The sequence below is a fragment of the Glycine soja genome, chromosome 4, assembly GCF_004193775.1.
Source record: "Glycine soja cultivar W05 chromosome 4, ASM419377v2, whole genome shotgun sequence".
Lineage (NCBI taxonomy): Eukaryota > Viridiplantae > Streptophyta > Magnoliopsida > Fabales > Fabaceae > Glycine > Glycine soja.
Window position 1 is genome coordinate 9,319,375 of NC_041005.1, and position 25,150 is coordinate 9,344,524.

The window sequence follows — 25,150 nt, forward strand, 5'->3', positions numbered from 1 at the left end:
CTTTCGTAGGGTGCGAAAGTAGTTTCACTTTTGCATCCTAGACATCGTCCTTAAAGTAATACAAAGAGTCGTCAATGACCGACTGATACATATTATAATGAAATAATAATAATTGTAATAAATAACTATGTTTTATAATCTGAGCACTCCACAACCTATTATCTTAACTATTGCGTGTTTTATATACAAGCTAATGTAGTTATTTTAATAAAGGGTATATTTATAAAAAATTCTTACGTATACAAGCATGAGAAACTTTAATTATCAGAAAATATATTATGACTACCAAATAATTTTAATTATTATCAATAATTATGATTCCCTATAATCATGATTCATGGGAATTAACTTTACCAAATCATGATTCATGAAAAAACTTATCATCTATCAACACACATTCTAAGTATGTTAAACCACTTCCATGTAAATTTAGTTTTCAATAAAATTAGATTGGATTTGAAGTCATATTTAAAATACATTAATTAAAAAAAATGAATTTAAATGGATTAAAATTAACTTTCAAGTTTCAACAAAAAAAAAAAAAAAAAAACTCTCAAGACTTCGTTGTGGATCTTTATAGCTCCGAGCGATCTTGGGCCCTACAATTTCAATTTCCCCTGTCTCGGACATTCAGTCGATAAGCTCTGTGAGGGCTATTAATTATTCAAATCTCGAAGCATTGTAATTATCCGGAAAAAAAAAAAAAAACAATGAAACCCTTATAAAGAAGAATAGTGAAAACGTACACAGACAGTTGAAAAATTGGAACTTGAAACAAAAGAGAGGCGTGCAAGATTTACACTAATTCCTTCGAATTCAGATTCACTCGCAACCACGGTGGCCATCGGCAACGCCCATGGCGACGCCGGAACCGCAACTGGAACCCACTTCTGACCACCGCGTCGACTCTCTTCCGCTCGTCGACCTCCGCCTCCTCTCTCAACCCGAACTCTACACCCTCTCCCTCTCCGGCGCCACTCACTGCCACCGCCGTAACAGCGACGACGACTCCGTGATTCCCAAAATCGACCGTTCCAATTTTAACGAATCCGCCGGCAGCCGCAAACAGACCTACTCCAAACTCCGCCTCAACAAGCGCAAACAAAATCCCGCGGTTCCCGCCTCCTCCTCCTTCCACATTCCCCTCCACATTTCGGAGCCCGAGGAGGAAGAAAACTCCCGAATTGTCGCTCTTCTGCAGCAACTCTTCGGCGTCGAGCCTCTCCGCAACGCCCCGCGCAACGATGCGGCGGAGCGCCGCCTCGTTCCCGTCCAGGTCGACTTCAAACAGCCGCCTCCGATGTTCGCGGCGTTCCAGAACGTTCCAATTGACGTAGTCGCAGACGGCAGTCAGAGGAAGCGGAAGCGCGGGCGGCCGCGGAAGGACGAGAATTCGGTGACGGTTTTCGTCGAGGAACCGAAGAAGGTTACCAAGGAGGAGAATTCTGTGACGGTTTTCGTTGAGGAACCGAAGAAGGTTAACGGTAACGGCGAGGTGAACGCGGCGGTGGCAACAACGACGACGACTGTTGGTTTGGATGAGGATCCGTTTGAGGTGGTGTTGAAGAGGAGGACACAAGGATTGGAGACGGAGCCACAAGTGGTGGAATTTTTGGAGACTTTGAATGGAGAATGGGCGAGTCAGAGGAAGAAGAGGAGGATTGTGCCGGCCAGTGAACTTGGTGACTTGTTGCCTGCGGGATGGAAGATAGTGATTATTACTATGAGGAGGGCAGGTCGTGCTTCCGCTGTTTGTCGCCGTTACGTAAGGTTTTTTCTGTTCCTTTTTCATACAGTCTCTAATTGCATGCAATAAGGCTTTCATTGGTGCTTCAATTCAATGACTCCATACTTTAATGTTTGAACTGAGATGCTTTCGTTTTCTGTCCCTGTCTGGCTTCTTTGTTTTTGTGTATGTTTGAAAACTGGTGAGGGTTGTGTAGTGCTTCCATGCAAGGTTTTAAATTACAATTGCTTGCGGTTGTGGTTTCATTGTTGTTTTCTTTGATATGTCGGGAAATTGAAGACAAATGCAGCTGATGCGGTCACAATGGCAGTCATGGAACCCTGAAAACCTTGACGACGTTGCGGTAGTCTAAATCACGGTTGTGGACTGTTTTTTCAAACCTTGCTACGTATTTTAAGGATGGGGATGAAGTAATGAGTTTCTGTACTTCATCTTTAACTTCATAAAATCTGTCGATTGATGCCTGCATCTGAGTTCAGGTGTTCCTACTAACTGAATTGTTTGCAGTTTTCCACTCAAATACCTTTAAATTTGGTTAGGTTTGCGAATGAAAGGGCGTGCAAATATCGGAAAATCTGAAGGCCTATTTCCTAAACCGTTCCCAAATCGCGAATAACGTTTATGATCAATAATTAGAATACCATATAAAGGTATTGTAACATAAAAAACATTAAGATACATATTGGCCACATTTTAAAGTCAAATAGTTCATTCCTCTTGTGTCAATTCAGTTGGTTAAGCTACAGACATGAATTATAAATGCACGATGGGTTTGATTCCTCGCAATGTGTTCTGCCCCTTTCCGTTACTTTATCCTTTCTCTACCTTCCACCTTTTGACACTTCCTTAGACCAAAAAAAAGTCAAATAGCATTATAGCTAATAGAGTGAAATATAAACTTTAATATAGACCAAGATTCAAGTCATAATGGTAGTGACAAAAATAAAAGAGTGAATGCACAAGTTATTTCTATAGTACCTAAAAATGCAGCAAGTTGCTCGATGATCAATATGGATGGTTCAAGGTGCAATTTTGTGATTCAAACAATTCAAGGTGTGTATCAGCACAAAAAACTATTCTGGATGCATAGAAGTCAATAGCTTTGGTGTGGAGTGGAGTAGGCACCCCACCTCTCCTAGATGTTGCGCCATGGTGGCCGCGCTGCATTTTCAGTTGCTCCAAAAATCGTGAATGTTTCGTGAGTACAATTTGCAGTCGCGATTTGCATTGTAGGGTTGGGGGAAAGAGACAACCCAAACATTGTCATTTGTGGCCTTTTAGAGGTTTTTTAATGAAGGATAAAATTGTAAAAAGGGGTCTTACCATTTAACTCGCATTTTCACCCCTCCCCCTCATTCGTTTCGATCTTGCGTGAGCCCAACCCAAAACCCATTCGTGCTTGCGCAAACCCCAATCTCGTGAACCCTAACCCCATGCCTGTTCCTTGGCACTTCTAGCAGCGCTTCTGGCGATGCCTGCACCCCTGTTTCTTCCCTGTTCAGCTTTGTTTTTATTTTTCTGATTATCGTTTGCTGTTTTGGGCATAGTGCTTAGCTGTTATTTTTCTGTTTTTGACATACAATCAGGCTGTTATTTTGTGGTTTTGGACATAGAGATTTGATGTTACTTGCTGTTTTGGATTGGACCTATGTTGGTTATGAAGGTTAATCAGAATAAATTTTTAAATTTAGGTGTTTTAAATTTTTCAGCACACACACACACGTCATGTAATATAAATCTACTTAAGGATAAAAATAGCGGTCATCCCACTATAACGATGCTGCTATAGTATTTTTTGGATGGCAGCCATTCCGCGCTGCTATCCACCATTGACTACTATGTGTGGATGTGGTGATATGTTGAATTACTGTATCTTAGAATCGAATTGCATGAGTCTTATCACCATTCATACTGATAGCAATATTTATGAATTTTTATGTAAAGCACTTTTCTTTGCACATATGCCACGAAAGCAGGAAAAAAATGGCAATAGGATAAAAATTCTTGTGAATTTTATGTATGTAAAGCACTTTTCTTTGCACATATGCCATGAAAGTAGGAAAAAAATGGCAATAAGATAAAAATTCTTTCTGTTTCCTTTTTCTAGGTTACAAATAGATGCATGAACATGAGTCTAATTGATAAGAGGAATAGGTGGTTTCCAAAAGGATAGATTAATTTAAATCCAGTTGCCCTATCTCTTTGGACATTATTTGAGTTTATGACTGAATGCAAACTACTCATCTCCTTGTCACTAGTCCACCCTACTAATAGAGTTTCAAGATGTTAAATTAAATTCTAACTAAAAAGTGAAAAAAATTGAATATTGGATAAGAGGGCCTTTTTTCAAATCAATTGAAATTTGAAAAGTAAATCCACTGTGTTTGTTAAGTTTTTAAGTGGATTAGTACATTTGGACTGATCATCAGCTTGGGCTGGGGCATTGGATCATTGGTTCAACTAGTAAGCCACTTGCCGAACTGCATAAAATAAAATGAATATATAAATATTTAATTTAAATAAAGAATACATAACAGAATAAGACATTTCACTATTATTCTACCATGGTGGCACCATTTAACAACATTATTTCCAATTAGCTTTAATTCCGTCACAAATAAATACTCTATATGCCCACATGACCATGGTTATTTTCTGAATGTGCTGGTATGGATATGGAAATATTTCCTACCACTTAAATGCTCTATATGAACTTCATTGAGTAGCATTAATAATAAGTTCTCTGAACCTGAGCAACAATTGAAGGCATGATAGAAGATATAGAGATTAATTGTCATTTTTATTCCATGGTTCTCATTTAGAATACCATCTTAAAATCATCCATATTTAATATGAAGTTTGTATGTTTTGTGTTGTCTTTGTACTATTTCTCATCATATTATTGTACCTTTCAATTTTTTATTTTCACTGTATTCAAGTTATGATGCGGATTTTTATACTTTTGGATCTCAGCCTGCTTATGATCTCTGAATTATATGGACTGCAGTGCTGTGGCATTTCAGTTTTCTATTCCTGCAGATATTGCAATGTATCTTAAAATACTTGTATTCTCCTATTTCTTAGTGATATTTAGAATAATGTCCATTTTTTATGTGTAACACACATCCTTTATCAATTATGCCCCTTGGGAAATAATTTTATTTATTTATTCGCTCAAACACAAACATCAAATCCCCAGCAATCCAGTCATTGATCCTCCTCGTTTCACCGTAATTCTGTTAACAGAAAAAACTCATATGATACCATTTCTTCTCAAAATGCAGCATTTTTTTTGTTGTTAAAATGTTATAATGAAATGGATGAAGAGATGAAAAGTGAAAAACATTGGGGATTTGAAGTTTGACATTAAATTGATAAAATTAATCATTAAGAAATGAAATTGTTTTAATTGTCTACTCTTTTACGTATTACTTGTGAAGGATGAGGATATTTACTTTGTTGCAGCTGTAACCTAAATTCTATTGGTTCTAATTGTGATACATATATTGACTATTGCTTTCTTGTGGTTATAACTGTTATTTACATTGGATTCTTATGCAATTTCCCTAATTTGATTCCATCCAGTCCTGATGGACACCAGTTTGAGTCGTGCAAAAAAGCTTCTGCATACTTGCTTTCTGTTTTTGGTGTTCAAGATAGAAGCCATTTAAAATCTAGTTATTCTGATGGTGCTCAGCAATTGTCCAGTAGTATGAACAGGGCATCTGAAAGTGTAAGCTAATATTTGTAATGTTGTATTTCTTTTTTTCTATTCCAATAACAAAAAGAACATGCTTAATTTTTTTAAATACATGTGCAGAGTGTTGGTCATGTCCCTACTGGAGACATGAAGACTGATGCCAGTGCAAGTTATTTGCCCTCAGCTGGTGCACCTATACACTCTAGTCATGACAAGCAGCCCCCCATATCATCATCAATTGGGAGTGAAAATTTCAATAGTGATCTGGCTTTGGGATGTAAATTAGGAGATGCTACTGGTGGAGCCTTTAGAGACTTTGACTTTCAAACTGAAGATAAAAAACTATCGAAGGCTGATAAGGATGATGGAAATTCAGTTCAGGAATGTTTTGTGGAGGATAGAGTTTGTAATGTACAGAGTGAGAAGTTGGTTGGTGCTGTCGAGTCTAGTGATGCTGCATGCAATCTTTATATTCCTTTGGTTTTCTCTACTCCTTTCTCCAATAATAATAGTGACAATGGTCAATTTTTAGATGAAATAAATGCTTCCAGATGCATGAAGGGTGGCATTAGTAATTTTGCTAGTCACGATAGAGATACTGGATGCTGTGAAACTGTTTCTTGTGGAAATGAGCAAGCACATGTTGACAACAATGGACTTGGGCTTTCTGTGAAATTAGTGGAAGAGAACATTCAGAAACTAAGTTTTGAAAGCAGCATGCTGGCTCCAAATTCTGAGGGGAAAATACATGCTGGTAAAAATTTAGAGGATGGACATCTTATCAGTTCACTGGAAGATATGGAGATTAGAGATGGAAAGGCCATTATGAATGACAAACAACAAATTATTTGTAGCAGAGACCAGACTGAAATTAAAGATGTTTCTACTGATGTTAAACTGCATAGTAGTTCTGAGGGTTGTTCACTCGTCTCATCTCATCATGAACTTAATACATCTACAAGTAATATGGACAGGACACAGACTTCCGAGCTGAAGGACTCTGCTGAGGAAAATATTTTTGATAGTGATTTATTTAGCTCATCTATTGATGAAAGAACACGTGTTCACAGTGGCTACATTAGTAATGTTTCTTTTAGCTCTTGCACACAAGATGCATCCGAGTATGGTGGATTTGATTTTGCTTCTGATCTTAAATTAGATAAGGATGTTAGTGATAATCATATTCTTTCAAATGAGGAGGCTGTGACAAGGTGTTTACGGGAAAGGAGTTCCTTGAATGACCAAAATAGCATGATGGACAATCTGTTGCACAGAAGTTCTGAAAGTAACTTATTTGCTCTAACTGGTAATCAGCACTCTTGTGCGTTTCATGATAATGTAAATATCTCTGATGGAACCTTTGATGCACTCAAAGTTGTTGATGCTGGTTGCATGGAGCCTCAGTTGGGCATTGTTTCTTGCAGCAATATTGCTGTTGATGCATATACTACTGCTAGCATTATGCAGGGAAAACCACAAGGATGTGTATCTGTTCCTCTTGGTGGAAGTATATTAAACTTTGAGAAGCCAAGTGATGATGGTGTTAATAAAGCAAATAAATCCTGCTTACCAGAGACCGCTCAGAATGAAGTTGAAATGTTCCAAACTGACTCTATGGGTCTGCCCAAATTTCGGTAGCAGTTAGGTTCAGATGCAGATGTGGTGACCCATGCAGTGCAGGAAGCAATTTCTTAATAAAACTTGTATGATAGTTCTGCTGAGTGTGCTGGTAACCACAAGGCTCTGGTTGTATATTCTCAATTTCCTATTGAAGATCATAAGCTAAAAAAAAGGTAATGATTATATTTACAGTATGATAAATTTTTTTCTGCTGAAGAACTGATTTGTTTTTAAGGATCCATTTATTCCTCTCTGGCCAGATTTTGAAATTCATGATGAAATTAAACTATGATAGTTATTTTTCTTTTAATCTAAATACTTGGAAAATTAATCTAAAAGTAGCTTAAGTCAACACCGAACATATTGTTGCCATTTACATGACTGACTCTTTAAAATGTTCCCATAAAATAGTAGGAATAAATATTTTAGACATGGATGAATTTTGTATATTTAAAAAGAAAAGATTGATTAAGTTTGTTTCCTTAGTTAATATCCTTGTGCTTATGAGTTATTGCCCTAGTCTTAATCCAAAATAACGAGGTTGAGTAAATGGTGTTCATATGCAGTTATATTTAAAAAAAAAAAGAAGTTCTAGTTATTTTATTTATGCCTAACAAGTAACAAGAACTTTTCTTTTTAGAAGCTGTAGGATGTGTAAGATGTGTAATCTGTTAGAAATTTAGAATGCCATTTCTGTCTAGAAATACTTTTAGAATTTAACACTAGATTAGCAGCTAATCAATGGCAGAGGTTTGGTGACCTCTGCATTGAGAACATGGAAAGGCCATGCTCTAGCCAATTGCTAGAATAATCATAAATAATTTGTATTATGGCCGCCTTTTGTTGCTTTTAGGTTTAGGTTTAATTATGTGTAATTTTGATCAGTTTCTTGCCTCTTTTATCCTGAGAATAGTGAAAACTGTTAATCCAAAGATTGAATTTTACTATCACCAGTTTCAATGTAAATGGGAGTAACATGTTAAAAGATCTTGAGTTGAAAATGGCTGTGCAAAAGTCATAATTATTTTGTATAGAGAAGTGCTAGGAACACACTCCTTCAAATAAACTTTCTATTTGGCTAAAATTTATTGAAAACTACAAAATCAGGTGAGAGAATAATTAAATATGATGTATAGATTTTTTCTTGTTCTCTGGTTACATGCTTTACCTATGCCGCTGATGACTTTCTAGGGTTTCTAATTTTCTTTTATTTTGGGACAAAACAGATAATTGCAAGCATTGTTTTGTTGATAGATTCAGCAGGTCGTGCTGGTGGCTTCTCCGTTCCAGAGGTTATTTAGCGGTTCTGGTGTGATGCTTTTGCTTGCTTCTTGCCAGAGCTCAGATACCATTTTTATTTTGCAAGGAACAAATTTTCCTTAGGTCCATTTTAGCTCAACATTTTTTTAAACATCTGGTAGACTGGTATACTGAAATCGAATTTTAGGTAGGCCCTCCTTCAAATGAAGGAACTAGATTTTCCCCTATTTTTTGGAAGAGAAATTACCAACATTGTCTGGTGATTTTCGTCTTTCACATGTGGATCGCTCTTTGCTTAACCATTATTGATACTGTTATGGGCTCCCTATCTAATGGATACTGCCCACTTTATTTTTCCTTTTCATTCCGTCTCGTGTGTGTTTTCTAGAATTTCCGTCCTATTACACCCTGCTCAATACAACCTTGCACTTATAGCAGGAGGGTATTCTATTAGATTCTTGACATGATTAACCGGGAGTTCTTGTATTTGAACTTCATTTATAAAATGAGGCTTGCTAAACTATTTTATGGAAGCAATAACATGGTCCATGATGAACAGGCGAGCTTATATCCGTTAGATATATATTAGAAAATGGATGGGTGCTGAATGACGTTCTAACTGAATGATTGGTGATATTAGAGCATCTCCAATGGGGGTTTCTTAAATGAAGGAATTGTTTTTTACAGTTTTTTTTTTTCATTTGAGCAAATCTAGGTGGCAGGTACAGTTTCTTGAAAATAAAAATTGTATCTTCTGCAAGAAATTGTTTCTCACCAATAAAAATAATATTTATCTAACAAAAACGGTACCAAATTGCAACAAACAAGAGGGAAAAAAAACCAAAATGAACATTGTGGGAAAGAAGATGAACAACAACATTACAACATGAACAAGAAGATAAAAAAAAAGCAGAACTGCAACACCTCCATGTTGCCATCGTAGCTCTGAAACTACCACGGTGTCACCACCACTCTGCCTTGTCGTCACGGTTGTGACTCAGATCTGTACAGATCTTGGTCGAGCCGAAATCCATGCCACCTTTATTCCACCACAATACCTCTATGTCGTCGTCGTAGCCGTTGAAACCACCATGGTGCCACCACTACTTTGCCTTGCCGTGGTGGGTGGGCTGCAGATCTAAGTCGCGACGAAGTTCCCTCTCCTTGTGCCGTCGCGTCTCTCGCTTGGATTCGCAAAGCTTGACCACTGTGGGCGTCAAAGGAGGAAATGCAGAGGCGGGGAAGGGAGCAAAGAGAGGCAGAGAGGAAGACAAAGAGATGCGGAGACAGAAGAGATGCTTGAGGAAGAAGACACTTGAGTCGTTGCACACTGCACAATTAATATTATGATCGTTAATTATTTTTTTTATTGTGACATCATTTTTTTATCATTACCTTAAACTTAATATAAATATGGGTTCAATTGATATCATTTTACACACAATTTGTTCAACTTCTACTGTTTCTTGTTCTTATTAAGCCCTAATTTTCTTTATTATCTTTAAAATGAATTCCAATATCAATATTACTACAATCTGTTGCAAAATCAACCACCCCCTACTGGTGACAATTCTCAAAATTCTCAACATTATATGTATCCACTATTTTCAACAAATCCAAACATGTGTTATAGGCCTACTTCATTCAATGTGGAACCCCTTAACAGTGAGCCCGAATCATCAATCGGTCTAGACAGTATTCAACAAGTGAGTATCTCAAAAGGCTGTTACAAAACTAGTCATTGTAAAATTAGTTGTTATAAAATTAGTCGTAGTAAAATTAGTTGTTATAAAACTAGCCATTGTGAATGATGGTATATAATTTTGTAATCCTTTCTCATTCTTGCTTCTTCTCATAAAATTACACAATCTTCTTATCTGATTTTCAACTCGTAAGTTAGCCACATAATGGATCTGAACATTGATTTTGATACACTTTGAGATCTAAACATAAATGAAGAACTTGAAGACAACACCAACGAAGAAGTCATAAGATTGATACTTCAGAGCCAACAACAAGTTAGCAACACTACTCGACGTAGACAAAGAAGAAAAATGGTGAATCAGAATCGTGAGGAAGGACATGATTGATTGTTCAATGACTATTTCTCACCAAATTCTGTATACATAGATACTCAATTATGAAGAAGGTTTCACATGCAAAGGCATGTGTTTCTTCAAGTTGTGGAGGCCCTCAACAATCATGACAAGTATTTTCAATGAGGGTAGATGTAATGTGTAGAAACGACTTATCATCATTGCAGAAGTGCATTGCTGCTCTTCACATATTGGCTAATGGCTCACTCGCTGATAGTGTGGACGAATATATTTGAATTGTTGAAACCATTGCAGTGAAATGCTTATAGAGATTTGTATCAAGCATTTGTGCAATATTTAGGGATGAGTACCTACGAAGGCCAAATGACAAAGACACTAGAAGACTAGTACAAATGGGAGCGGCATGTGATTTTTCATGTATGTTAGGTTCCATTGATTGTATGCACTAGGAATTGAAAAATTATCCAATTGCGTGGAAAGGTCAATTTTGTTGTGGTGATCATGGTAATCCAACAATTATTCTTGGAGTCGTGGCATCACAAAACTTGTGGATTTGGAATGCATTTTTGGCACTGTGGGTTCAAATAATAACATTAGCGTGTTAAATGCATCTAATGTGTTTGATGAAGTTTTGTCAAGATGCGCGCCTGTGGTGCAATACATAGTGAATGGAACCCAGTATGACATGGGGTACTATCTAGCAGATGACATTTATCCAAAATTTGCTACATTTGTGAAGCCATCTCAATGCCACAAGGACAACAGAGAAAATTATTTGCAAAATGACAAGAATCAACAAGAAAGGATGTAGAACATGCGTTTGGAGTGCTCCAATCTCGATTTGCAATTATACGTGATCTGACACGTTTATGAGATACTCATACAATGAAGAATATAATTTATATATGTATCATATTGCATAACATGATCGTCGAGGACAAACGACACACATATCAAATCAACATATCTCTAAAGGAGAACAAATGTTCATCATAGAGAAAAACACCATCAACTTCAAGTAGATTTGGTTGAACATATTGGAAACGTTTTAGAAAATAGAATAATGAAAATTAATTTTATGTAACGTTATATATTTTTCATCGTTATGTTTTTCTTTAATGCCATTGTGTTTAATTATTTAATAACTCAAAATTTGAATTAATTATTTTATTTCAACCATAATTAAGTGAAAAATAAAGAAAATATAAAAGTGTAAGTTTAATTATTTAATAATTCAAAATTTGAGTTAATCATTTTATTTCAACCATAATTAAGTGAAAATAAAGAAAATATAAAAGTGTAAGTTTAATTATTTAATAATTCAAAAAAAAAAACTTTGAGAAGCACAAAACATAACTTAAGAAATTCAAAAATTGCCATTAAAGATGCTTTTAGTAATTACTAATTGTAAAACCTAAATAAATACGCAAATTTGGATGAGTTTGCTGGCATAATTGGAATTCAGAGACTCAACTGTCAGAGAAATCCTGACCCTGCTTACCAATCTTTTGGTACAATCCTCATCAATGACAACATTGTTGTCCTTGACTGTTTAAAGACCATGACTTCATTACCTTTCATTGTGGATACGCCCTCTTCACGCTTAAGGACCTATGCTAGCGCATCGATGGATGTGTTGCTCAACTTATCGTGGCCAAGATCGAGTCTTCCTTTAACATCGTATACATTTCCCAGCACAAAATAATGTGCCTTTGGTGAATAAGTTTTTCAGAAAGAATACGACCATTTTGTTTATTTGAAGGTTCCAGTTTGGAAAATGATGATCGAACACTCAATGTTGTTTGACACCTAAGATAAAAAGACAGAAGACAAAAATATAGTCATATAAGTATGATATGTGATATGATAGAAAGAGATATAAATAAAAAGATACATGTTAAAGTGTAGGTCATAACAAAGAGGTGTTCAAATATCAATATTTGTTGGAGATATACTTTTGTAACTGCATAATATTTTATTTTTCAGTTTTTAAAATAGGATTTAGTAAATAAGTTGATTTCCTATATTTTAGGAGTAAGTCAGTTTTAATGGATTAACCTAGTCAATAAGTGGTTCCTCTTATCTTTAAGGAGCAAGTTAGTTTTAATATTTTGTTTTGCTAATATTTTGTTATTTAATTAGTTTATCTTTTGTTATTTATTATATCGCTGTTGAGAATAATTTGAATTAGAATAGAATAATTCTATTTCATCTGCATACGTATTGTCTCTCTTCTCTCCTCTGTTTTTTATAATTTCCTCCATAAAACCAACAATTGGTATCGAGAGCCTTATTCTTACGGGACTTGTACCATGGAAGGTGAAGCAAGTTTTTCCCACATAACTCTTCCAATCTTTGATGGAGAGAATTATGATCTTTGGGAAGTGAAAATGCAATCCTACATGGAGTCTTTGGATTTGTGGGATGCTGTGGAAGAGGATTATGAAATATATCCGCTGCCTGAAAATCCCACCATGGCCCAAATTAAAAATCACAAGGAAAGAAAGATGAAGAAGGCAAAGGCGAGGTCATGTTTGTTCACTGGTGTTTCACAAATGATATTCATCAGAATCATGACTCTTAAATCACCCAAAGCAATTTGGGATTATCTGAAAGAGGAATACGCTGGAGATGATAGAATATGAAGCATGCAAATGCTGAATTTAAGGAGGGAATTTGAGCTTCAAAGGATGCAAGAGTCAGAGACAATCAAAGAATACTCAAACAAATTATTGGGTATTGCCAACAAGATAAAGTTGTTGGGAAGTGATTTTGCTGATTCGAGAATTGTAGAGAAAATTTTGGTAACGGTGCCGGAGAGGTATGAAGCATCTATAGCTTCATTGGAGAACACAAAGGATCTGTCAAAATCACATTGGCAGAAGTGCTACATGCCCTGCAAGCTCAAGAGCAGCGAAGGTTGATGAGGCAAGATCGTGTTGTCGAAGGTGCTTTGCCTGCCAAACATCATAAAGTTGATGAAAGCAAAAAGGATTTTTTCAAGAAGAACCAACCAGCAAGCAACGAAAATAGTGCAAACAACCAAAACAAAGGTAAGGATAAAAAGAAAAATTATCCACCTTGTCAACATTGTGGCAAAAAAGGTCATGCACCTTTCAGATGTTGGAGGAGACCAGATGCAAAATGTAACAAGTGCAACCAGATAGGGCATGAAGCGGTGATCTGCACCAACAAAAATCACCATGATGAGGGAGCTCAGATTGTTAATCAAGAAGAAGAGGACCAACTGTTTGTGGCCACATGCTTCTTGAGTAGTGAATCAAGTAAAAGTTGGTTGATTGATAGTGGTTGTACGAACCACATGACATATGATAAGACTTTATTCAAAGATTTGAAGCCAACTAGTGTCTCAAAGGTTAGAATTGGGAATGATGGCTATATTCCTGTAAAAGGAAAAGGAACTATTGCAATTTCAACGTGTTCAAGTATCAAATTAATATCAGATGTTCTTTATGTACCTAACATTGACCAAAACTTGTTAAGCGTAGGTCAGTTGATTAAAAAGGGATTTAAAGTGTCCTTTGAACATCAACATTGCTTTATCTATGACAATTTTGGCCGGGAAGTTCTAAGGGTTAAAATGAAAGGTAAAAGCTTTTCGTTTGATCCAGCAGAGGAGGAGCATACAACCTATTTCACTCAAGTCACACCCACGGAATTCAAGCACAAGAGACTTGATCATTGCCATCTTGAAAGAATGCTAAACATGAAAAAAAGGAAATATGCAAAAGAAAATTTGAAGAAGTTTCAAATGGAGGAATGCAAATCTGTTAGCACACCAATGAATCAAAAGGAGAAGTTCAACAAGGAAGAAGGTGTTGATAACATTGATGAAGGATATTATGGAAGCTTGATTGGATGTCTAATGTATCTCACTACAACAAGGCCAAACATTCTATTTGCTCAAAAGAACAAAACTGAAATTTTTGTTGACAATCAAGTAGCCATTGCTATTGCAAACAATCCCGTGTGTCATGGGAAGACTAAACATTTCAACATCAAGTTATATTATTTGATAAAGATGCAACAAAGTGGTGAAGTGAACTTAATTTATTGTAAGTCTAAAGATCAACTGGCTGGCATGTTTACAAAGTCACTACCTATCAACAAACTTGAACTCAAAGAATTGGAGTTTGCAGTTCCAAAAGCAAGGAGGAGTGTTGGAGATATACTTTTGTAACTGCATAATATTTTATTTTTCAGTTTTTAAAATAGGATTTAGTAAATAAGTTGATTTCCTATATTTTAGCAGTTTTAATGGATTAGCCTAGTCAATAAGTGGTTCCTCTTATCTTTAAGGAGCAAATTAGTTTTAATATTCTGTTTTGCTAATATCTTGTTATTTAATTAGTTTATCTTTTGTTATTTATTGTATCGCTGCTGATAACAATTTGAATTAGAATAGAATAATTCTATTTCCTCTGGATACGTATTGTCTCTCTTCTCTCCTTTGTTTTTTATAATTTCCTTCATAAAATCAACAATATTCTTTCAGTTTATTGGCATAATATAGTGGCTCCTTATAATAATCTGTTAATTCTAGAGTGTACCTACACAAACATCTTTGGTTAAAGCTTAGACATATTCACAATAGCGTGATGAGATTTAAACAGGAAATGGAAACGACTTTTTTCCTAGAGTTACAGTGAGCTCCCCTCTCCCTTTTTCAAATCATAAACATTGTCCCTTACTAATCAAGCGATTTTAGGTATGAAACTTTCTCACATTTCCTCCTAATATCTTGGAACAACTTTCTTGAGTGGAATAATATCCACTTAATGCTCAGGAAAAGCTAAAGATATTTTAAAATTGTATTCTAATGAATAAATACTCATTTGTGGACTCAATAGGACATCTAAGAAATTTGCTAATGGTTCTAATAAATTTTTTCCAGAATTTTACATTTCTTTGTAGGAAGAATGTGAGAAAATCCTCTAAAGAGAGGAATTATTGTAGTTCCAAAAGTCAAGTGCAAGTGGCTTAAGCAAAGGGCCATAAATACAAAGTTTTTTTATGGAGTAACTATTGTTAAAAGATGAAATACTTAATGATGCTTTCCAAAATGAAAATGAATAGTGGGTAAATTCTCCTCGAGACCTTGATATCAAGAGAATTACTGGAAAATGAGTAGTGAGCGCTATAGATATGACGCACAGGCTTAGTGAATTGCTGAAAACTTAATGATCTTTATCTTCTCCCACACTCTAGCTCTAATGGTGTATAAACCTTGTGTTTTTTGTAAAAATCTTTGGTATATACAGGAAGGCTTCAAAAGTGTTCGTTGTGACTCATGTTCAACTTTTTTGTTTGATTTCTTTATTGAGAGAAAACGATCGCTGAAGACATTAAATACAATATTAAATATCTTTTACCATTTTGACGTGATAAAACTTTAAGGGTCTTTAGGTTGATAAGTTTGTGCAACATATCTTGAAAAGTATTTTTTTAGTATGAATGAATTCAAGGCTCCAGGGTAAATGATATGTTAGCCATCTTCTACCCATGTTACAAGGAAATGTGAACCTTTTTATGCAAGTTAGCATGAAATTTATTTTAGGAAGCCTTTTACAATCATAATGCTCATCCTTAAAATGTAACTTGTTTACCAAAGAATTAATGTGAAAAAAATTCAAATAAGTAATTAATATATCATTAAAGTCAAGAGAGTCTAGTTACTTCAGTTGAATAAACAAAATCAATATATCACACTATAAGATTAGAAAAGAAAAAACAGAAAAAGAAGTTTAACGTAGAAGTAGATAAAAATTAATGAGTTAATTTGGAGAGAATAAAAAAAAAAAGGGGGGGAAGTCAAAGACTGAAAACCAACCATAGTACTGTTAAACGCAAAGGCGATGAAACAACAGAAACAAGAGGTAAGGTTGTATCGTATCATCATTCATTCATCCATCCATCTGTGTTCTGTGTGCCATTTCCATTGCCACCACCGATCACTCTCTCACCCACCAACTGATACCAGTAACTTCTTCACCTTCCTTTCCTTCCCCAATTAAAATTAAACAAAAAAAAACGAATAAACAAAAAAAACTGTCCACTAAGGTTGAGGCACGTCACCCATCCCGCCCTTCCTCTCGCTCATCTCAAATCCATGCTTCTGAATTAGGGTTTCCATTTGGATTTCGCAGTTCTGGTGCCCCCAATTGAGCGACGGAAAAGGAAAAGGAAAAAGGGATGAGGATGAGGGTTTGGGGATCCGAGATCGTGTTCGCCCTATTGCTATGTGGGACCCTCTCATGCACTGCTCAAGCTATTCATAATAGGGTTTCTCTCTCCACCACCACCACCACCATCTGTCCTGCTCGTTCCCTCCTCGATTTCATCTTAGGGTTTCCAGATTCCACCTGCCCTCTTCCCAATTCTCTTGGATCCATTGCCGTCACCGAGGTAACCCCTTTCTTTTTCTTCTCTCTATTATATAATTCTAATTTTCCCATTACAAATTTCAAATATTGTCTCTTTGGATTAGAAGCCTCAAGAATTTGAAGTTGACTATGTTTGTCTCCGCTTTTTGTAGCTCTTGTGGAGCTGAAGCGGTGTTTGTGCCAAATTTAGATTGTGTGATGTGGGATTGTGATAACTGTAATATGCTTTTTTATTGAAGCTGTGCATTGGTGATGTGCAGGGAGATGAGGTTTCTTTGCAGAAGGCGCTGAATATGGTTCACAAGAATAATCATGAATATGTGGCTGTGCTCTTCTATGCGTCCTGGTGCCCTTTCTCTCGGGTGTTTAGATCAGTTTTCTCTGTTCTCTCTGCGCTACACCCTTCCATTCCTCATTTTGCCATTGAAGAATCATTGGTTAGGCCAAGGTTTGTGTAATTTGTTTTCAGTTCTAAGTTATTTATTTATTTTGTTCTTTCTTTATGGATTCTTTTAAGTGAACGCCAATGTGATTCTTGCAGCATACTGTCCAAATATGGTGTCCATGGTTTCCCTACACTGTTCATTTTGAATTCTACGATGCGGGTTCGGTATCATGGGTCCCGGACCCTTGGCTCACTCATTGGTTTCTACAATGATGTTACTGGTAAGGCGCGCTTTTCTTTTTCCACTAATTATCCTTCCATTGGGATTTTGTGTTGTAATCTTGATTTTTTCTTCATGTAAATCAATTGTAGCTGCAACTTTTACTTCAGATTCTCGCAAGTAATTCATTCAGTTCATGATGGAGTTTAGATTTGAATCATAGTGCTCAATCAATTTGTAAAGCTTTCAAAACATAAACACAACAAATATGATTGATTACATTAAAATCTGATTACCAAACATGATCCCATGGAAGAAATGGATGGATTTATCTGACACAAAAGAGGATATGTTGTATTCATTTCAATTAGTTGATTCATCTAAATAGATTGATTTGGTTATTAATTAAGCTTAAGTTTTTATATTTGATTGTTGACATACTTTGGCTAGGCCTTATTTGTCCTGTACTTCAATCAAGTCATTACTCATTGCTACTGTGTCTTTCTCATTAAAAAGGGGAAACCGTTGTGGCTTGTGAGTGTGGGGGCATTAAACGTAAACATGCCATAAAAGAATGCATGAGCATGTTAAATGCAAGGGAATTTTAAATCCTACGTGGTTAAACCCACGGACCACAGTAAAAGTTTATCGTTGACAGACTTTGGTCATGCCTTATTTGTCCTGTAGTACGATCAAGTGATTACCATGTATTTCACATGAAAAGGGGAAACTGTTGTGACTTGGGAGTGTGGGGAAATAAAAAGTCCTGTAAGTACTGAATGGAGTATTTCAAAATTTAAGAGAATTTTTAATGCAAGCAAATTTTATATCCTATGTGGTTAAACCCACAAATCACAGTATAGTCCCTGATTTATCTTCCTAATTTCAAAACCCTGCAAAATCCTCATTTTTGCACCTACATAATTTACTAAATTAGCCTGGGATACCATCATGCTACACCGCCCATTTCCCCTTGACAGAACTTGGATTTTCTTGCTCAAAGAAGAATAAGATAAAAAAGAACAAGCACCAAAACAAAACATTATGATGGCACTCTTAACCCTGGTGATTCTGAAACTGAACCAACCTACAGAGGTCCTAAACTCATGGTGGTTGGATAAGGTGTTGCTTGTATTCAGCAAGGAAGATGATATTTTGTGAAAATATGCTGAGATACAACGCTAGAGTCTTAGTGAGAAGAAAGAGCATTATTTTTGAATTTGGAAGTCGGAAATGTATCATTAAGTTTGCTCTTTGGGAAGGGGGGGGGGGGGGTTGAATTTCAGATTCTCTGTTTTTGGCTAAAAATGAGCCCATGAAATTTCCTAGGATGTTCTAAATTCTTTTGTTTAATATCCAAGTGAAGCATAAATGATTTTAGTTGTCTCAATAAATACATGACCTCTTTTAAATTGTTTGACCAAACAAACTGAGAATTTTGTAATCTTGTTATGCAGTAGCACATGTTTTCCTTTTTTTCTTGTATTTAGTTCATTATTTGGCTGTCATTGTAGGGATTATGATTGATTCACTTGATCAGCTATCACTTGAGAAAATTGGTCGTTCATCTGCCGATGAGAGTCATGGTAACACCGAGCCAGAAAGTTGTCCATTTTCATGGGCTAGATCTCCAGAAAACTTACTACGTCAGGAAACTTATTTGGCTCTGGCCACTACATTTGTGGTTTTGAGATTACTATACTTGTTTTTCCCTACGCTGCTTATATGTATTCAATATACTTGGAGAAGGGTCATCCAAAATATTAGAATATGGAGCTTGCTTGAACATCCTTTGGTTTATTTGAAGCGCCTAACACAGTCATTTAACTGTTTGAAAGAGCCATGCAAGAGACGTAATCTGCAGGAAGGAGCAATGAATGCTAGAGCATGGGCTTCCAAGTCCCTTGCCACCGTTTCAATTGGAGAGGAAAGCAGCAGCCGTGGGATGCATCTGTGAGTTGACTGTACTGTGCAATTTTTCTTCTTGAAATTGGAGATTAGAATATAACCTATGAAAGGCTTGGCTGCAAGTTATGCCATGTACTTTTGTTTCAGGATCATCTTCACACCCTCTGGCCTCGTGCTTAGTGGGGTCAATTATGTTACTGAATGATGTAAACGTCCCTTATATGTTCATATGATCAAGAAATACTTCATTCAGCGTTCTAGAAGATTGAGACTTCAATGTGTATAGTTTAAATGTAGCAAACTCGAGCTGAAATCTGCAATTCTTTGACTTGTATGTTTTCTTGAAGGTCAAATCATTTGATCGTCAGTTCTTAAATTTATTTTTGTTGGGAATGAAATGATTGTAAATCTCAAAAAAGTGATTGGATGCATTGTTGATGTACTCGGTGCGTGGTTATTTGTAGTTCAAAAATAATAAGATGGTGATAATCTGATCAAAATGACATAAGTAATTTATATCAAAATCTTTAGTAATCTGTTTTAATCTTTCTTCAGGAGATATTGTTGATCTTGAAAAACCCCGGTTTGTTACGGTGAATCCCTTTGCTAACCTCTAATAGTGAATTGGCTCCGTGTGCTGATATGAGAATTTGATCCTTCTAAACGTGCTTTAGAGACTAGGAATGCAGCATTAAATTAATCAGATGTATTGACAGCACATGGTTGACATTTTTGCATTTGCAATCTGATGAAATTAAACTAGCTTGCAATTATGATTATTTTTATACTGTATTGCATTTATTCTGATCATTTCTCGTCCACAAGCAGAAAATATGGGTGAAAGTTTGGTTTCGTGCAATTTTAATTTTATGTATATTGATTGCTCTTCATAATATAAATGGAATTAAAGGGAAATCCTGATGAAATAAAATTTATCATGTTAAAATAAGTTTCTTTAATTTGATGTAAGAATTTGTCATTTTAATGCATGTGTTGCTTCTTTAAGATAAGTTTGTCTAACAATATTAGCTAGAAAACTAGCTCGAAGCTAAAAAGATAATTAACAGAAAGTAAAAATTATTTTATTAAATCATATTTGTCATTCATTAGAATTTACTGTATAATAATTTTTACATATTTTCATATAATGCTAACTATCTTAAAAGTCAGCCGAGATTATTTTTGATTAATTAATATAAATTCTTTTACATTCACATTGCACAACAATTAAACTCATTTTTTTAACCATTTTCCCTATCAAAACATTTTTATGGAAAGGGTAAGAATAAAATATTCCGACGAAGGTAGGTAAGTTTTAGGCTTACGAAATATTGTGCAACATTTCCAAAAAAATTTTAGGCATATCAAACACATGTGAAACACTTCTATTTCACGCTTACAGAAATATTAATGATTCTTAAGAAATATAATTTTCGGGAAAGATAAAAGATTATGCATACCAAACGTCATGAGTAAATAATCTCAGTTTTGGTGTTCAAGAATTGTGACAATAGAATGTCCTCATGTTTGGTAAAAAAAACAAACAAGAAATTGTGCAACATATTTTAGTTTTATTGTGAACTAAGAATCAAAGAGGCTGTTGTTCATTTAATGAAATTATGTGAAAAATACATGTAACACTAATATACTTATGGTATCAAAAGCTTGTGTCACATGGAACCTCCTCTCATTTGGAAAATGGAACAAAGGAAAAGAGGGTCCACTTCTATCAAAGAATGTGGTATACAACCATGGATAGGACCTATCATCCTAGCACTCACTATACCCCAATCAATAACTACAAGCATATTCGTCTTTTACACAGCCGCTAGGTCTTTTATGAACAATAAAAAGACAATATACAACAGATTCTGAGTAGTCACACTTTTGCAGAAATAAATCAAACATTCTCAAACCACAAAATCTATTAAAAAAAACACGATTTAGTGCTTCACAAACCCTTCCTTCTTCTTTGGCAAATTACCTATTCAGAAAAATTCAGTCAGGACTAACCCAAACAAGTATGTAATATAAGTTGTTTGGTCCAGACCATAAGTTGACATGCTCCATAGACATGCACCTTTATTATTGTTATAAACTGCACCCCGGCACGCACATGGTTTGAAAGATACCATCATCTGAATTTAACCACAACACAAGATATATCATCTTTACTATCTCTTTTTAATGCTTCAGCTGTTAGTTGTTTAGCTGCTTTCTGCGGGTCTCTCGTTGTTCTTCTAGCGATATCCACTGCCTCTTGATTAGTCATTACCTGGTTTATCACATGCAGACGTTTTTTTTACTTCTTTTTATATTGACCTTTAAAAGCAAGGGCAATGAAAACAACAATACACTTCTATTTCACCTTCCAAATTCCATCACTTGCAAGGATTAGAATCTCAGTATCAACATCTACATCAGTATTCTGTACATCAGGGTCTGATCGCAAATGTGACTTGAGACTCTTGTCTCCAAATGCACGAGAAACAGCAAGTTTTCCATTTACTCTAGGCACATCACCTTGCATCATCAACATCATTAATGTTACTTAAAGTATGTATGTTATGGTGACTTTTTGCTGTCATAAATGTATCTATGTTGTTGTGATTTCACACTCAGGATTGTTGTTGCAATTCTTTGATATTAGCATATGAATACAGTTAAGTACTGTTAGAAAAAATCTGATGATTTTTGGAAATAGGGTTAGAGTATAATGAAGAAAACGAAATTTTCTAAGGAACCTTTCATGGATTGCTGACAAATTTTAATAAACACCTTCTTTACTTGGATACTTCAGGAATTACTCCCATTACCCTCCCCACAGCCCCCTAAAAGGAAATAGTAGGTGAGATACATGGTACAAACTACAAAATTTCATGTTAAAAGAAAAAAAACTCACCACTCATGATGTGCATAAGCAAAATTCTTTTTCCCAGAAAAACAGTCACAAAGCAGTATGTAATGTACTAAACAACATAAAAAAAATTCTACACTTGAATTTACTCATGAATCATAAAACAGAGTACATGAATTCATATAATTTCAAATTCATTCAATTACTGGATCTCAGAAAGAGAATCACAACTAAGGAGAGTATTTGTCCTGCAAGGTATAGTTGTATGAATGCATCATTACTTTGCTTTGTCTTATTTGGCATCAAAAGATATGAAGGCATCATTATGTTGCTTTGTCTTATTTGACATCAAAAGACAAATTCGAGCTGCTTCTCTAGAGAATTATAACAGTGCGATTCACTTAAACAAAATGAAAATATTCTCTTTCTACCAAATGGTAACTACAAATTAAACAAAAAGAGATCAATACAAGAAACAAGAATCAAAGGCACACAGACTACATAAATTTAAAATAGTGGAATGGAAGCTTAAGTGTACCTGGCAAGTTAGACACAAAACCACCTCTAGTCTCAATGCTGCCTCGTTCTGTGTTAGGCTCATGGTCTGTAGTCATTTGTACAGCTTGACCTTTTCTTGAAAGAACAGCTCGTGAGTCTCCAACATTAGCTATCCATAACCTTCGCCCATTGATCAATATAGCAGTTACTGCCGTTGATCCACCACGCCCAAGATCAGAACTATGTGATAGAATTTCCTGATCTGTGCTCTCATATGCTTTCGAGATAGAAAGAGTGGGGTCCTCCCAAAATTCCTCCTAGGATATTAAAAGAAGAAGAAGTATGTAGCATTTCCAATCTGAATTTTGATCACAATAGCATAGAAAATATATGATATGATTATTTTTCACAACACTCAGTTTCATCCTACCTCCCTCAAAATGTTGGTAAACAAATGTTTCTGTAAGTAGGCAGGCACACGGTCACCCACGTGACCATCATAAATTGCAAATAAACCCAATTCATTATCCTGTATCTGCGCAAACTTGGCAACATGATAATCCTCCATTGGGTGATTAGCTTTCCCTTTTACAAGGCTGAAACCATACTTTATTGAGCCTTCATGATTTTTCCCCTTACCAGTGCTGGACGAAGAACGTGCTGCTACAAGCTGTAAAGCAACCAACACAGAGAAATAGAATAGTCCTGCCAGTTTAGGTGACATACATAGAAATGAGTATTTGATTGCACAACAAAGCCACATTCATTACATTAACAACCCCCTATCAAAATAGTAGACCCTTTCAGAGTTCTAGGAGCCATCTAATCTAATAGATGGTCAAGAATGCCTAAAAACAAAAAATTTTTATTTAATGTATCTAAACCTAAAGTTAGGCTGCTAAAATGCAAACTTCTAGGTTAATTGTCTTATAGTAATTACTGAAGCAGTTTATTTCCCGGTCACCCCAAGAGACATATTTCTAATCCCAATAAAAATGAGGATGCAGACAAAACAAGTATTCTATAACAAATTAAAATCAAAATTAAAGTGTGATACACTAAAATTCAAGACTAAGACAGGGTAACGTGGCAGGAAAGAGTGAACCATGCCCCCTTCCAAAGATAACAATAATGGATTCAAAGATAATTATAAGGTACAATAATGAAGATTTCATAACAGTCAAATTGGTAATATATAGGAATATAAATCCCAGAAATGGAATTCAAGTTTTTCCCTAGAGTGGCCAACAAAAAGTGAAAACATGGGCATATAATTTCTATCAAACTCAATAAGCAACAGCTAATGTTTCATGCATATGCATGAGGCAACTAAGAGCACAAGTTACATTCTTACCTGAGAGTATGAATCCTTAAAACAGCATAACTTGTCCATGAATGAAAGGAAAAAAGTTTGAGCAGCTTCTTCAATATTTTCAACCAATTCTCAGCACAAACCACTAGGTTGACACCTTGAATTCAAATTTGAAAAGAAACCCACTTTCTGTGTCCAGAATCACAACCTGTGTGATAAAAAACACAAACACAATTGTCAAAAACAAAACTTTCAAAAACAACCCCAAAACCCCAGAAAAGCCATTAAGTGACACAAGAAAATGCAAAAGTGAGGTATGAACGAATCTAAGCTCACCAGTCCAATCAAAATTGATAAAGGATTCAACTTGTACTTGGACTCGGATAGTCCATGCTGTTTCCCTTCGAAGTTTGCAAAAGCTAAAATTACAGAAGCGAGCTTGTGTTGTGTGTGAGACAGAAAGGAGTCGTAGGATGCCTATGTTTCTGTGTTATGGTATAATTATGTAACCGTTTCGGGAACCATAAGCTTTGCAAAGACAGGGGAAAAGAAAATTATAGTATTTCTCTGATGCCAAGGAAAAAGGGTACCCACAACAAAACATAGCAATGACTTCTTTCTTTTCTGTTGACTTTTCTAGTTTTCTACTGTATAAAATATCAAATAATAATATTTATTTCTTACTTTAAAAAAGGTATTTATTTGCCTCTTGAGAAACGATCATGTTTGATTTAAAAATGAGTCAGATCCTAGAATGAATATTAGTATTTTACTATGGTAAAACATGTAATCCGAGTCTAACTATTTTTTCATATTTTTATAAATAAAAATAATAATAAAAGTTAGTGAATGATTTATAAAAATAACTATTATACAAATAAAATAATAATTTATGAATATAATTATAATCTTATAAAAATAAAATAATTATAAAAAAATATACACTAAAACATCATATTCTATTTATACAGAGTTATAGATAATAATCTTTACACATCTAGTGATTTTATTAGCACTAAAGCGAGACTTACGCGGTTTTACACACTTTGTAATGTGTATTTATCATGCTCGTGTTAAATACACTTCTGTGTCACACACTTCTTGAACTCTTATATTGCATTTTATATTTATTTTTTAATGTTTAGACTTTAATATCAATAGTTAGAAATATTATAATGACAG

The 25,150-nt window shown here is 35.2% G+C and overlaps 3 protein-coding genes across 6 annotated transcripts; 2 read left to right on the forward strand and 1 right to left on the reverse strand.

Moving 5' to 3' along the window:
* The first annotated feature begins 668 nt into the window (after nucleotides 1-668).
* LOC114409280 lies at nucleotides 669-8,691 on the forward strand. 2 transcript variants are annotated; one of them, XM_028372682.1, is made up of 4 exons: nucleotides 669-1,770; nucleotides 5,333-5,480; nucleotides 5,568-7,240; nucleotides 8,294-8,691. In XM_028372682.1, exons 1-3 carry the CDS (start codon nucleotides 857-859, stop codon nucleotides 7,083-7,085), a joined length of 2,580 nt encoding a protein of 859 aa, XP_028228483.1. In that variant the 5' UTR covers nucleotides 669-856; the 3' UTR covers nucleotides 7,086-7,240; nucleotides 8,294-8,691. The 2 variants fall into 2 exon arrangements, with proteins under 2 accessions (XP_028228483.1, XP_028228484.1); XM_028372683.1 differs by having other exon boundaries at nucleotides 8,322-8,691.
* A 7,515-nt stretch (nucleotides 8,692-16,206) lies between these two features.
* LOC114409281 (5'-adenylylsulfate reductase-like 4) lies at nucleotides 16,207-19,743 on the forward strand. The gene is made up of 5 exons (XM_028372684.1): nucleotides 16,207-16,281; nucleotides 16,552-16,810; nucleotides 17,049-17,236; nucleotides 17,330-17,454; nucleotides 18,908-19,743. Exons 2-5 carry the CDS (start codon nucleotides 16,598-16,600, stop codon nucleotides 19,348-19,350), a joined length of 969 nt encoding a protein of 322 aa, XP_028228485.1. The 5' UTR covers nucleotides 16,207-16,281; nucleotides 16,552-16,597; the 3' UTR covers nucleotides 19,351-19,743.
* Nucleotides 19,744-20,908: 1,165 nt separating this feature from the next.
* Nucleotides 20,909-24,557, reverse strand: LOC114409282 (probable protein phosphatase 2C 10). 3 transcript variants are annotated; one of them, XM_028372685.1, is made up of 6 exons: nucleotides 24,305-24,551; nucleotides 24,011-24,176; nucleotides 23,087-23,326; nucleotides 22,697-22,973; nucleotides 21,670-21,824; nucleotides 20,909-21,576 (listed from the first exon to the last, which is right to left on the reverse strand). In XM_028372685.1, exons 2-6 carry the CDS (start codon nucleotides 24,047-24,049, stop codon nucleotides 21,436-21,438), a joined length of 852 nt encoding a protein of 283 aa, XP_028228486.1. In that variant the 5' UTR covers nucleotides 24,050-24,176; nucleotides 24,305-24,551; the 3' UTR covers nucleotides 20,909-21,435. The 3 variants fall into 3 exon arrangements, with proteins under 3 accessions (XP_028228486.1, XP_028228487.1, XP_028228488.1); XM_028372686.1 differs by having other exon boundaries at nucleotides 23,087-23,361; nucleotides 24,305-24,550; XM_028372687.1 differs by lacking the exon at nucleotides 21,670-21,824 and having other exon boundaries at nucleotides 21,435-21,576; nucleotides 24,305-24,557.
* Between the last annotated feature and the right edge of the window lie 593 nt (nucleotides 24,558-25,150).